The sequence below is a fragment of the Balearica regulorum genome, chromosome 1, assembly GCF_011004875.1.
Source record: "Balearica regulorum gibbericeps isolate bBalReg1 chromosome 1, bBalReg1.pri, whole genome shotgun sequence".
Taxonomy (NCBI): Eukaryota; Metazoa; Chordata; class Aves; order Gruiformes; family Gruidae; genus Balearica; species Balearica regulorum.
The window spans coordinates 70,779,579-70,795,121 of record NC_046184.1 but is presented as its reverse complement, the minus strand read 5'-3'; the positions used below and the strand labels follow the sequence as shown (position 1 = coordinate 70,795,121).

At 37.4% G+C, this 15,543-nt stretch overlaps 1 protein-coding gene across 1 annotated transcript in view; it reads left to right on the top strand.

Moving 5' to 3' along the window:
• The first annotated feature begins 2,043 nt into the window (after window positions 1-2,043).
• The window catches only part of SLC15A5 (solute carrier family 15 member 5), a 36,469-nt gene continuing 22,969 nt past the window's right edge, over window positions 2,044-15,543 (top strand). Inside the window, exons 1-4 of the mRNA XM_010305119.2 lie at window positions 2,044-2,567; window positions 4,317-4,539; window positions 10,415-10,584; window positions 14,272-14,492. Of these exons, the coding sequence (XP_010303421.1) occupies window positions 2,216-2,567; window positions 4,317-4,539; window positions 10,415-10,584; window positions 14,272-14,492 (966 nt within the window). The 5' untranslated portion in view covers window positions 2,044-2,215. The remainder of the gene's footprint in view (window positions 2,568-4,316; window positions 4,540-10,414; window positions 10,585-14,271; window positions 14,493-15,543) is intronic.

Genomic DNA, 15,543 nt, shown 5'->3' with positions numbered 1-15,543 from the left:
GTGAATGCCAGGTGTTTCAATTAGAATTCAACTAAAACCATGTCAAGTAATTAGATGGAACACCTATAATTGCTACAGAAGTGATAAAATAAAAATCAGTGAAGATCACATTGTTGTATGAAGTTGTAGATTCTCTTAGCACTGAGCATGTTAACTCATGTACCAATTGTGATCTGTGATTATCATAACCACCACACCCATATTAGTCACTGCAAAGGCAATTCAAAAGCAGCAATGAAAATCACCCACCTCCCCCTTTCTATGGCATTTATAAGGCTCAGTCAATTATTCCTTTTCCCTAGCTTGTAACCCAAGATTAGGGTAAATGAAACCACATGAGGACTAAGATACAGCCATTGCAGCTAGTAAGCCTGCTGTCTCTACCAGTTCCCATGTGATTCACTTTGAATTGCTAGCGCCCATGAGAACAGGTAAACTTTGCACTCTTTAAACAAAAATAATTTGTAGGAAAACAGACTATTTTACATTGAACTGCCTATAGGAGCAATAGTGTATTTATCCTGATGTTTTCTGTCTGATGTTAAAATAGAGTTGTATTTCCTTAAAAAAAAAATAAAATCTTCATGAGCAGTTAGATAAGGGTAGCTTCCTGCAACAGAAGATATATGTGTCTTTTAGTTAAAATACTATTGTCTGCCCTGTTTTGATTTGGGATTGGCTTCATTAGGCTTTGATGGAGAAGCTAAACTGAGTTATAAGTAATTTCTGGTTTGGATTTCTCTGGTGGGTTCATCCAAGTGAAGATGATTTGAGCTATCATAGATCAGAAGACAGAAATAGTTCTTGACATGCTACAAGTCACAGCTGGTTTTATCCCCAACTGGAGGTCTCTGAAAACTGTAAGTTCTTTGCTGAGTTCTCACTTTAGACTTGTACTAGATTAAAAAATATATACTTCAGATTTATTTTAGGGAGCAATCTATTGCTTCTTAGATTTAAGCTTCAGAGCTTCTAGGCTTTGTGTTTGAATCACAGTTGTTTGGGTTCCCCGCCCCCAAAATTATCTTGGAATCTATCCATACTGGTTATATACTATTGTGCATCTGTTTTGGGATGTGGGAGTTCTCATATAATAAATAGATCTGAAGAAGTTAAATTTGAGTAGTTATATGGACAGATGGAAACAAACAACAGAGCCTGTGTCTCCAAAAATGCCATCAGTGGCATTGAGAGCTCTAGAGAAGCAGACTTGATTTACCACTGCCTTGTAACACGTGTATGCATTTATGTTTGTGCAAAATAAATGCAGAATGCTTCTCATTCTTAGTTGGGAGTATTTTGAACAGGTGTTAGTGATCTTAATGAGCTCCACAAAATGGAGAAACTGGGAAATCAGCAAACTTCTCTGTGGATAACGTAGTGGGAGCATTATAAAGCACTACAAGTTCAGCTCTTCCTAACGTCCTTTTGAGCTTGTAATTGCTTTTGGTTGGTATGAGAGAACATATCATCTGTGCCCCTGCCCTTTGTGATGCATTGTAGCTATGGTGCAATATCTGGCTAGTGAAACAGTTCTGGTTTAGGTTGCTTTTAGATTGCTTTTTTTCTTTGCTAATACATTCAACTTACTTTCTTTTAAAATTTGCTTTTCTAACTTAAATGTAGTAACATTACTTATTTTTATAATTAACTTTATCTGAATTTCAACCAAAAATAACAAAAAAATATAATAATGATTAGATATTGTTAACCTTAAAAAAAATCCTTCTCTTTATCTTTGCTTGCAGTTTTTCACTTGTTGCCTAATTAAAGTATCAGATTATTTTAAACCAAATTATTTTCTTGATCTATTATTTGAATTCTGCTGAAAATGTTTGCTTTCATGTGTATTTAAACCTTTATCTTTAACATACAGATAGAGTTTCACATACTGTATTGGATTCACATAATTTAATAGGTAATATAATTCTGGTTAAGAATCTTGTTGACCCCCAAATGGACTAATTAAATAAACTGATTGAGTTCCTGAGTGTTGCTAAATCCAGAAACTGAAATGTTGCTATAGCTCCTTTTTTTTTTTTTTTTCATCCTATATGTAATGTCACAAAAGTGACAGGTGCCCTAAGAAATTGTAGTAGTGAAGTGTGGAATTCAAAGTCAGAGTCTTACCAGTTTGCTAATTACAGTGGAGGAGAACAGAAGTATACCTGTAACTTAAGCTGCTCTACTCAGTCGCACTCAAAACAAGACAAGCATGCCTGGTGCAGAGAAGCAGCTTTTGAACCACATGGCTGACGAGGAGCAAAGGCCGTTACCTGGGAGAAGCAACCATGCTGGAAACCTGTCTCAATCCGAGAAGAAACTCCAAGAGGCTATTTGTGTGCTGCTGGTGGAGCTGTGCGAGCGATTCACGTTCTTTGGCATTGTCTGCAACATGATCCTCTTCTGCACTGTCAAACTTGGCTATCGCAACTACCAGGCGGCTATTGTCAACATGTGCTTTGTAGGCACCTCCATGTTGACACCAGTACTGGTTGGCTGGCTTGCCGAATGCCTTGTGGGGAGGATCAAGCTTGTATGTATCTGCATGTTTCTACACTTCCTAGGTAGGTGATACCCTGGTGATTTTAATCTTTTAGTACTTCTGTTGCAGAAATGCATTACTGAGCACTGTGTTTGAAATCTAAAAAGTTTCTCCAGCCTTGTGTCCACCTTCTCTAACAGCTAATTACTTAAGTTTCTCCTCTGTAAAATGCACTGCAGTGCATTTTTGCAGGCGTACTCCTGTGAGGCAGTGATTTGAACAAGACTAACGAACATTTGCATGTGCATCTTGTGGCTAGTTGGTGCACAAACTTGACTCCTCTGAAGTGGCTTAGCTATTCAGAACACAGATGCTCAACTGTTAAAATTGGTCCCTTTAATAAGTAACTAAGGTTATTAGTGTTTGGGGCAAATGCAAGGCTTTAGTCGGAGAGGTAGTTTGAGAGAGAGTTTGGAAACTGTTTCCCACCTGTTAGTAGTAAGATTTTATCGTATGTAAAGGTACGTGACTGTTGTATTTGGACAAGAGGGAAAGATATTTTTAAGCACATACTACTACAACAAACTTTGCCTTAAGTAGAGAGGCCATATCCTAATACCTGTATTAAGACCCTGCTTTCTGTTAGCGCATTCTGAATCTTCCCCATGTGTTATTCTGGACACCTGTTATTTAAAAGGACTTTTAAAACTAAGGATGACTGTTCTGTAGAGATTAGTGTATTTCACAGCCGATGGCTATTCTGTTAACTTAAACCAAGCTGATAGAAATACTTTTTGTTTAGACCAGTTTTGGTTTTTGGACCAGTTGTTGAGCATAAGCAAGTCTGATTTCTGCAATAGCCAGCCACGTTGTTATTTAGACATGCAACAAAGTAAGGAAAAAAAATCAGAGTAATTCCTGAAATGTTCTTGAGCTGATTGCAAAACCATTGTGCAAGCAGCCTGTCCTTTTAATGCATTTTTTAAAGTAGAGGACTGGTGACACAAAGAGAATTTGATGTATTTGGGTATTAGTTTAGCCAGAACTGGTTTGTGGGGGTTTGTTTTTGGGTTGGGTTTTTTGGTTTTTTTTTTTTTTTGGAGATAGATCATGAAACATTCCTGACGTTGTTTTAGTTGTGGCTCATGTTGGTGTTGTTGACACATGAATATATTTTGAGTTTAGTCTCCAATTACAGCTTTGAGAATCTGTAGCTGATTAAATCTGAAAGACTTGCTTTGCAGACTAGAGGTGGTAAATGCAATTCATGGCAGTGCTTCTATAGGTAACGTTTCTGAAAATCATGTATTTTACATGAAGCTGCAGAAGACAAAAAAAAATCCCCCAAAATTTTGGGAATTTTTGTTCAATTATGATTCTCATTACAATTCTGGGGTTTAAGGAAGATGAAAAAAATCTACAGTCCACCATGGGGTGGATTTTTTTGGTTGATCAGTGGTTCATCAGGTGGAGTTACATGTTTTAACTGGTGCCCTCTGGCAAGTGGAGAGCTACTGCCCTCTATGTGCAGGCAATGGGGAAGGCCAGCCATAGGAGCTGTGTTTCCAGAGTGAGCTCTTCAGTGGATTGAAGAACCTGAATCCTTACAAGGATTTCAGAGGAAGATTGCTTTCCTGGAGGCCCTTAGTGTATTGCCTTGTTATATATAGCGACTTTCAGAAAAGTTCTGCCTTTCTACAGAATTAAGACTTCCTCTTTGCACTGCTTTGTTGTGTATCTGATTTTTTTCAACATAACTGCTTAAAAATGTGTCTTATTCATCAGTCTGATTCTAATCCTTTTCAAATTACAATTTTCTTTCCAATTCCAGGTACAGCCCTATTACCTGTTGTGGCATTCCCCTTTGAAGATATTTACATCGACAGACGACATATTCTTCATACCTTAACCAAAAGGGAGCAGAAAATAGTATTCTACTTTGCACTGCTCACAGCTAGTCTGGGAATAGGAGGCATAAGAGCTATAGTTTGTCCATTAAGTGCATATAACCTTGAAGACTGTGGACCAAAGGAACTTCTTTCTTTTTTCAACTGGTTGGTAATTTAATGTCAGCTAAATATCTCTTGGGGATGGTAGAGTATTGCCTTGAAATTCACTGCTGATTTACAAGACAGATTCTACAGATGGTGGGTTTCATGTTTTGTTTTTAACTGCAAAATATTTAGATTTTTGGAAGAGTTTCCAAGAATTTCTGTAAAAACTTTTTCCTAATTTTTTCCTTTTGCTAGGACCAGTAGGTGATCATCTCTTTTGGCATCCTACAGAAATCTTCGATTAGAATTAGGATTAACTGATTTGCCCAAATGCTTACAGACTTGATAGCCTAGCTGCTGTTAGAACAACATATTCCATTTGGTTTTCTAACTTTAACATGTCTATCCCTTTCAGACATTTTACTGCTCATCTCTAATTAACAGCGGCAAAATTTAATGATGTATTAGAATTTACATCACAGTAAATATTTAGCAATGACAGGTAGCAGTAGAGTCTGCTAATTTGTTGGAATACAGTAGTCTCTAACTGCTTAGCTCAGTGGGAGGGAGCTGCTGTATTGTTTCAGCTCTGTTGCTGTGAAGTTTTCACATCAGATAAACCACTTACGTATCAGTTGGATGTTAGGTACCACTTGTGTATCAGTTTGAATATTTTAAAGTTTTTAAGAAAACTTTGAGGAGAAAATGCTCCTAAAACTTAGGGTTCTTAAAACTAGAATTATTTTCATATTAACTATTTTTCTCTCTCAGTGTGTCAGAGAGGTTATTTTTTATTATATATTTGCCTTTATTTACTACTTCTGTAACACTATACAGAGTGCTATATAAATTCACCTGAACCTTCTGGTTAAACTGTGGAGTAAGGATCAAAAAAGTCACAGTGGGAACCTCCAGATTCCTGCTTTGAGGCAGGGTGAAATAAGTCCTAAACTGCTCCTTTTCTCTTCTTTCCCTGTACATGCACAGTTATTAAAATCAAAACTGAGCACATTTGCATATTGACAATGCAATGCTGAAGAATCAATGAAGATCTTAGTGAATCAGCTCTGTCTTCCTTTGGGAATGGCTTTCCTGGCTATTCTTTTTTCCTCCAATTATGTTAATATCAAAGAGTTTTGAATTAAATCCAAAGTTCAGTGAATAAGGCAGCTCTAGCAAAGGTGGATGAGACTGTTTAGTTCCTTAGGCAGGTCAAGGAGGCAGTATCTGCTCTATAGGAGAGAAGAGGAAAAAAAGTCCATCCTTTTTACTCTATTCTGAGTTTTAATCCTTAATTAGCAACATCATTTTGATTAAATAAGACTCTGGGGGATTAAGACTGGAGAGCAATCAGTTGTACTGAAAGATAGCTCTGGAGAATTTATTGTACTGTGGTCTTAGCCATTCAGAATTGTGTTTAATCAAAGTGACATTTCTCAGTGTTGATTACAAAGGAGAAATAATACGAATAAAAAGTTCCTTGGGGGAATCCAAATGGATCAGTTCTTGGGACTTTGGAAATATCAAGAAAGGCACATGTGCAATTAAAAAAAAAATAAAATAATTTTTGCAGTAGCATCCGAGAAGGGGCTATTTGATTGGTAGGTACTTTCACAGGATTGAATTTTAAGATAATATAAAATGAGGTGGTTGCATACTCTTGGTGAGTTTGAGTCTGTGTACTTAGCCAAGTTCTGTTTAAACAATTGGAATTATTGGGTTACAGATTGGGTTAAAAGACCCCGTAATTACCTGTTGTCTAATTCAATCCTCAAAGATTGCATATCTAGGGCCTGGTTCTAACCCCTAGTATGAGTATGACCTTTTAAATAAACAGACTATACCAATGCTAAGTGAAGAAGAGACTTGGATTCTGCTGGACTAAGTTTTCCTAAGGGTTTCTGCTTTTCTAAGGTTATGGAGTGGTATTATTTTTGCAGCAGGAGGAGTAAATTCTGTCTATGAGAGCAAAGGGTACAATCCAGACTAGGGATGAGACTTAGCAGTGTTGTGTCTTACTGATCTGCTGTATTAAAAAAAAAAAAGTGGAGAAAATGGGACGAATAGTATTTCCCTTTCCCCTCTCAATAATTTTTCTGTCCATATACTGCAGATCAGTTTCTGCTGTTATCCTGGACACACTTTACTTTCACTTTTAAAAGTGATTTTCTACCCTTTTGGAGTTTTTTCCCCTTTGCAGAGAACTCCATAGTGATTCTGAAAAAAATTACCTCCTCCTATAAAACTGTAGTACAGAAAAATATATAGCTTGGATACTGGTCCATACATGGAATATCTGGGTCTGAGTTTGGATAAATCAAAACTTAAATTGTGAGAGCTAAGACGCTTAAAAGCAAATAATATTTCAAGTGAGAAGATATCTACTGAATCTTCAAAATTAATCCAAAAAGTGACAAAAGGTCAATTTTGTAATATTTTCCTATATTTTCCTTGATCTCAAATTGTTTCATTCATCAGGTTCATCTCAATTGTTACACTGAGTAAAAAATTGAGTACTGTATAAACATAAACAATACTTTTAAATAAGAAGTCACCTGGATGTCACTTCTTCAAAGTTATCACAATTAATACATTTCTGTAAAATGTTATAATTACGGTTTTGTGGGTGTGGCACAATAGCATTTAGGTTTGTATCTGGACTGCATTCTTGAAATCAACCTCCCAAGTTGGCATTTGGCTCTCATTGTGAGGAGACCTGAGAGTGCTGAAACTCCAGGAAGGAGCTCTTCCCTGCGAAGCTGGGTATGATATGCGATTTGATGTATTAACTAACTCAGCTATGCCCTACTGGGATCTCTGAGACACTTCACATAATGCAAGTCCAAATATTGCAATATTAGATAGCTGTGGTATATGAGAGCCAGCAAGATGTGGTTTTCTTTGTGTAGGTTCTGATCTGCTGCTGTGAGTATAATGGGAGCATATCCCAAAATTCTGATGTGTGTATTGTGGTTAGTTTATCTTTCTTGTTTGGTCCATAGGGATTGCTAAAACACATTGAGGTTTTTTTTCTTCTCACTTCTGTGAGGGGACAGGAGCTTTACATTTCAGTCTTACAGTAATTTGCTATATGGTGCTGAAAAACAAAAGCACCCCACTGTACTCAAGGTTTTTCTTTGGAGGTTTCTACATCCAGTGAAACAGCTGTAGAGTCATGAAGAGTGTCAGGATTTCAGGGAGCTCAGGCACACTTCTTTAGAAAGTTTGGAAAACAGCCACTGAAACTTCTAATTTAAAAATTGTCAGTTAGGAGTTGTTTCAAAACTTCGGCACAAGTTCTAGCTGACCCAGTTGTGTAACTATTTTTTAAAAGCTTTAGTTGAACAGGGGTTAACATGTGTATGTACAAAATCCCTCCAACTATACCATAATCACTGAATAACATAATTCCAAAGTGCCTAGAGACTGCTTTCAGCGGAGGGGAAAAGTCCATGATTCTGAGCATCTCCTGAAAATGTAAATTACTTAAAGGAAACAGCAATTGGTTTGGAAACTTTTGGACATGTTTTGGTGTGACTTCAGAGAAATGTGTGAAGCAGGAGAGCTCACTGCTCTGCCTGTCCCTGCTGGTTCCAGGAGAGCTGCTGCTGCACGGCTCTCGGCAGCACTGAGTTTGCCCTGGTGGAGTACGTCATTTTTTCTTCCGCCACTTGCCTGGGGTCCTGTGAGGCAAGCTGCATAAGCATGTTCCCATGCCTACTGCTGCCCAGCCCTGTGGTCATCTTCCATCCCTTAGCAGGGTGAGAGAGTGTTGCCTTTGTAACTGAACAGACCTGAGTAGCATTACCGAGGTCCGTACTTCTGATGTGATAAAGTTTTTTCTTTCTTGGCACTAGCTAGATGTGATGTAATGGGCAATGTCAGAACAAATGGAAGGAGTACAGCAGGCACTTCGATACTGTAACTTGCAGTATGACATGGTTTGTCTTGGCAGTTATGGCAGGCCACCTAGAAGTCATTTTAAATAATGAAATGGGACTGAGGAACTCTCATATGTGTCAAGAGAGTCTTTCAATCCTCTTAGGATTTTCAGTTCAAAACATTTTGCTGTGATTGCTGATACAGGGAGCTGCAGTAGTAGGCTGATACCTCACTCCTGCCCTACCCACTCATTTGCAGTTGAGGAGGGATCAAGCCAGAAAGCTTGGGACTTGCATTGTTGAGGGGTCACTGTCTTCTACAATGCGTAAAAAATTTTCTTTGATTGTTGAGAAGGTGGTTCTAGATGAATTAGAAGACATAAGTACTCAAGTCCAAATGGCATACATGAAGTAGGAGTGACACCAGACAGGAAAGCAAGCTTTGCTTCATCAAGCAATACGTATTAAGCTGTGTAGTTATGTATCAATGTATAGTTCATCTTAAAATGAAACCATTTTACTAAGGTTCCAGCAAAGGTGAAGGAATCTCCTCTTGCAGTTGCTTACAAAATGTAATCTGTGATATACTGAGGTAGTACTACTCCATTATTGATCCCTCTTCTTTGTTTATAATACGGTTGTTGTCTTTAAAGCCAACTTGAAAGTTTAGTCAAAGTTAAAACTCTTAACTTAAAATTTCAAAGGCTAAGTCTGCAAGACAGAGTCAAATTTGAAGCAAAAATTGCTGAATGACTGACTCTGACTATTAAAATGAAGTAGCATACTGATCCCCGACCATTGGTATTTTTGGAAACTGACTCCAACAAAGTAGATCCTCCCTAAATCTGATCATCTTCTCTGAGATGCTGAATATTCATCGAGTCTGCTCTGTAGCCTCAAACCCCTGTTTTGTGTGAGTTGTGTTTTAAGGGAAACCTTGGTTAAAGCTCTGCTGAAAGCAAAAACACAACACAAGTGGCCTGAAGAACAGTGTAAGGGGAGCACCTTAGAATTTAAAAAAAAGTTAGAGGGGTTATAACTGAAACACTTGTAATTATGAATAGTAGAGTAAAAATTGGTCAGTCATGTTGTGAGAAGAGGGTTATACAGTAGAAGAATAAATACAGTACACTTTGTGTCACTTCACTTATGTTTCACTTTATTAAATAGCTATACAGTTAACTAACTTCTCAAAAAAGCTGAATTTTAGAAGTCATGATTTAATGTGTTATGTAGAGTCCGAATCCAAGGAAAAAAAATGTGGTGCCAATATACTCCTAACTGTGCAGAAAGAAAGTCATTTGCTAGTATTTATCCTTTTGCATCCTATCAGGGAAATGCATTGTTTTGGCATTTTTGGGGGTTGCTTTTTGCTGTCTTTATAATTCATTAAAGCGTATTCATTGTGTTATTGTCATTGTGCTATCGCTAGTGGTATGCTATCTGCTTCCACGAGCATATGATTTTCATTTGAATATCTTGTGAGCATAGGAGGGGCTTACTTGGGAAGCACCTTTACTGCCAAAGGCAAATTATTGTGGGGAACCTTCTTATCAAGATATTTCCAGAAGCTAATAAAAATTCATGCAGAGTCTTGGAAAAGCCATCCCTACTGATGAATTCTAATATTTCTTAAATTAGTTGCCAGCTGGGGTTAAACCATGACAACAAATGATGGTGGCATTAAGACACCTCTCTTAAGCTTGGAGTATGTGATTTGATGATACTGCATATACAAAACTTATCAGATAGTAAATGTGTAAATGGTAAATGTTGATGTATTTAATTAGTCTGATCCACAAAAATATTTCCAGTACTAGATTGATAATTTGTTCAGCTCTACTGCCTTAGTAAAGTTACTTTAATCATATACCTCTTGGAGCTGAGACATCCAAGTGAAATTTGATGTTTATTGTTGTGTCAGTGTGCACATGGTACTGGTGCTGTCTATGCTTACTCTACTTAACCATGCCTTTAATTTAATGTTTCAATCTTCAGTAGAAACCTTATATTATTCAGCCTCTCCACTCTTTTCTCTTGTCTGTGTGTACTAGGTTTTATTGGCTGATTAACTTAAATTCAGCAGTTGTCTTTGTCAGCATTTCTTATATCCAGCAGTCGGTGGCCAGGAACCTTGGTTTTCTTATTCCATTTGTGTCCGTGCTTATGGCTATTATCACAATTCACATGGTGCGCGGTGAAATGATTTACAAACCCAAAACAGGTAAGAGGCAATTGTATCTATTACTGTAGGCAACTGTAGGTAGCAATACCTTTAGAGATTATTTTCACAGAAGAGATCAGCTTGTATATCTAAATGAGTTCTTTCACAATACTGCCCTATTTGGTTGGAGATACTTGGGTTTTAGGTCTACAAGATCTGTCTGTAAGCAGAAACATCCATCCTCTGTAAAGATAGACCTGGAGATTCTGAATAGGCTGAAAAAAAGTGGAAAGCAGTCCCTGGTAAACTTATGTATATTTTGGCATGTCAAGACATGTCAAAGCATTTGCCTGTGCAGGAAGAGGTATCATATGCAAAGTTGTTCTGTAATGCCTTTATCTTGCAGAATGTCTGATGCTTATTGTTTTTTCAACATGCTTGCCTATACAACATCAAGTGAAAATAACTAGAAAATAACTAGAAATACTGAAATAGTTCCTGTGCAGATTGTGGAGATATTTTAAAACAAAAGAAGTTCTTACACTACTGGAGTCTTACCGCTTAGTACCTGAGCTCTTCAGAATCCTTTGATGGCCACAACCCCTCTCCATTGACCAAGCACAGAAATGTAAGTGGAGCTTAGGTGACTTGAATAAAGCTGTAAGTGCCCAAACCTTGCCATTCTTTTTCCAACAGAACCCAGAAACTGAAAGCAAGTTGTTATTTCAGTCTTTTTATTATAAGTGTAATCTAAGCAAAAATACATTAGCAGTGAGGGAATGAATGCATAAATCAATTGCCTGGGAATATCATAGTGAGGGAGTCACTAGAGACATTTATTCAAAACAAATAGAGCCAAAGAAATGCATCCTCTCCACAATGCCTCCACAAAGTCATAATAATGTGCAACTGAGGTCTTCAAAGAGTAGCATCAAATTAGCTAGCTTCTTATGGAGAGAATGGTGGCTGTCTGGCTCGCTGGGGCTCACTACAGATTTTACAACCTGGGAAGGTAAAAAGATTCTTTAGTATCCACCCCTGAGCTGGACTATTTCATATGCACTAAATCTGCAGTTTAATACCAAACTAGTTTAATTCTACTAAGTGGAATAACACAAATTTGTAGATTATGTCTATCTTGGCCATCATTAAAACTAGCAGAATATATTTTTGTATCAAGTGTTTTTGCCCATGAGTGTTTTTTTGATTTATCATATATTTTCCATGTCTTTGCAGAATGCCAATCTCTACACAGTCTGCAAAGTTTTTATCTCCTTAGTCAAAATAAAAGATAAGACAATATAATTTGTACCTTCCAGTGAGATGATGAAATTGGAAGTTCTTCAGAAGTATAATTCAAATCCATAGGTGACCTTAAATAATTTTTTTATATGCTGCCTTTTTTATTTTAAGGTAACTCTTCAAATATGGATCATGCATTCAATTATGTTTAGCTGTCAAGCATGGACTTCATTTGCATTTACTCCCACTGCTATAATTTTGAGGACTGGCAGGTGACCAGAGATGAAGAAAAAACGTGTATCTACCATCTAGGGTGCAATGTAGGCTTTTTATTGTAATTAAGTAGCATAGATATTCATGATTAGATCAAGGTCAAAGTAGCAGAACATTACAGCCAAGGACTGAAGTATAAAGGAGAAGGAAAATTGCCTTCTGAAAGATGCAATTTAATATCTATATAGATAGATTTTATTTTTTTTAAGAAAACATGAAATACAAGTATAGAGTATATGATGTTGATCTATGCAATATGTACTGATATAAATATTTATTCTTTTAAACGTCTCTTACTAGCCAATCAGATTTGTAATGTGAAGAATTCACCACTATGGGGTTCTGTGGGACTTACTTTTCTTTTAAAGAAGGGATGAAATACTTATTCTAAATACATCATTGGCAAAATGCTCTTGGTGTTAATTAGGTATCTGTATCATTCAAGTTGCTCTTTGAACTACAACTTCAAGCAGCTTTATCTTCCCACTTTACTAGGTCTTATAATCTGCTGGAATTCCATGTTGAGAAACACAGCTAAATAATATAGCTGTCTGTTTTGCCTCATACAAAATGATGTTTCCTAGATAGTTGACTGAAATTACATTAAAGGGGGCCTCAGCTGGTCCATTAGGAAAGGCAGTGAAATGTCAGGATTTTTTTTCTATGTTAGGTTTGCGGTTTGTTGTTTTTCTTTCTGTAACAGAAGAAAGTAAGAAGAGTCTGCCCAAAGGAAAGGAGATGGCCATGGCCATCTTTGACACTAGGTCAGATGAACCAGGACACAGCCGTGTTGTCGTTTTGTTTGAGCTGCCTGATGGTCTTGTCATGAGGTGCAGCTTCTGAAATCAACATTGACTGAGTTCAAACCATTGTAGAGCAGTAATAACACCATTTTATTGCTTTTCATTCCTTCTTTCTGAATGTCCAACCTCTAGTGTATGATGAAGCAAAAGATTATCACTTCTCTGACCTAAACCATGTTATTACTAGCTCTGCCAAGTGAGCTGAGCTGATACTGACTTTTCTGCTACCTGGGTTTTTTTACTTCTGAAAATAGCTCTTCTTTGACAAGAGCCCCAAGTCCCACCTGTTTTCTGGTTAGCTGCTTAGTCAAGTCACTCTGGAAGTCTACAGATTTTTCTTTGAGCCTTCAGATTTGGTCCTGGAATAGTCTAGATCCTAAACTTAAATGTCACTTACAATGAGCAGTAAGAATAGTTGCCTGGTAGAGTCATACAGAACAATAAAAACTGTACCAAGTCTCTGTGTTTGCAAGCTTTGATGTGCTATTTCAGATTTTATTCAACAATTCCAACAGTCTACAGGTTAATGCTAAACAGCAAATGTTAGTTATCAAGTAAAACACCCTTTCTTAGTACTCTAGAGCAAGTGCTTCCAATAGGTGTCAATGAATATTTCTAGAAAATAATTTCCATAGTAGGGAGACATTTTCCCTCTACAATCTTCTTAGTTCACCTTAGGTTTTGGAAAGTATTTATTTATAGATATCCTAGTTATTGTAGAGCTTCAACACTCTCAGAAAGCGGAGAAGTGCTAAAACCTGTATTTGCATGGATCAGCAACTTACCAAAGGTAAATGAATCTGCATTCCCAAGTCTAAAGCTAACAGGTTTGTCCTTGTTTTAGTTCAATTTCCTCTGAGTCTGAGAACGAAGTTAGCAATTCCTGAACCCAGTAACCAGTGTGCAAGTTTTAATATGCCAAATATTAGATTGGAAACTTGTCTCCCACAGGATGCTACCAGGAAGTCCTGAGATAAATATTTCTGGCTTTGAAATGCATCCATGAAAATTCTCTGTCTCATCAGCCCTCTTCTGAGCTCCCTTTCCTTCTTACTTCACTACTATCCTCCCCTTGTTGGACTTCAGCAGATATGCAATATTTCCGTATTGTCTTGAATTGAAAACTAACCTCATTCAATTGATAGAACGCAAAAGCAAAGCAAAGTGATGCTTTACGTGCTCAACCACAGCAACAGATTGTTGTGGTGTGTTAAATAATTGGTAGCAAGAGGCACTTTTCTCTGTGGATGTTGGGTTGGATTGCTTTTGTAACAATTAGGTTGAGAACCAACTGGTTTCCAAAAAGGAATGTTTTGGAACAAATCCAGACTGTTATTGAATATATTTTCCCTCCCAAAGTGATTTGTCTTGTCTTGTTTATTTTGGCAGCCACTAAAAACATACCAATGACTAATGTCTCTGTTTGCAGACAGTTCCCTGCTGACGACTTTTGGGGTAATTGCTAGTGCACTGAAAACGTGCTGTGTGCGATATCGCTACTTTAGTGGAGGCGTGACAAGCTGGCTAGATCATGCCAAGGAAAACTATGGTGGTCAGTACAGTGAGACTCAAGTGGAAAGCACAAAGTCACTTGCCAGGCTCTTCCCATTGTTTGCTTTCCAAATTCTATACAGAACATGTATTATGCAGGTGGGTACACAGCTTTTAAACAAAAAATCTTGACAAATACTATGACACGTGTTTACTACTATGTTTCTAGATATGGGGTTTTTTACTGTTGCTTTAGCAGCAGAGCAACCTTACAGAGTACTTTTAATTAACCTGAGAATATACCTTGTTATATCCTCTCATCTCAAATAAGTAAAATCAACTTGATTAAGACTCATGAAGGAGCTTGTGTGACTGCTTGTTACTCTTTTCTCCGAACCCTTGCTGGCTGAAACATCTAGTGCTAGAGTCCTGTGCTCCTCACACTACTGTGTTGCAGTTATCAGAGAGTCAGGCTCAGCACTCTTCTGAAAAAATGTAATTTTCCGATCTCTTAAATGTTCACGCACTCTTTGGGAGAGGTAGAAAATCTTTATTTGCTCTTTTGGTTGCATATTTCTCCTACTGTTTTGGCGGGATTTACGTGGCCAGTGTACCTACACCTGAAATGGGTGTTTTTCCAGTTGTGGAAAGAAACAGTCCTTTCACAGCCTCTCTGTCAGACTACATGGTTCTTTCTGCTTCTAAGTGCATGTATATTACATAAATGTAAATGTGTCAAAAAGCTACTTAAGCTGACATGATTCCTTCAGATTCATTTCTGTCTGGATGATCCTGGCTAAGCAGGAGTTTCAGGTAGATTACCCTTTGGCAACTGGCATAACAAATTTATGAGCTGGCTCAAATTAATTTTTACTCATTGGTGTTAAAATGCTGCTTAAGGAAATTCTTTCAAATATGTAGCATATACTGCTTTATTGACACTCCCTCTTGCCATCATTCTACATTCCCATCCACCTGCCTCATTCTTTCTCCTCTTCCCTCCCCCCCACTTCCCCCCAAGCACAAAAAAACTCCAAGCAAACAAAAAGACCCAGACCTCAAACCAACAAATGGACACATATGGCCAAGGCTGTGCATTAATGACCCAATGGAAATGAATCAGATAGCGTTAATTACAGTTGTAATAATCAGGTAGATATCTAGAAAAGATAAAAGTATTTGCACTGCTGAAAGAGATTACTTATTCCTT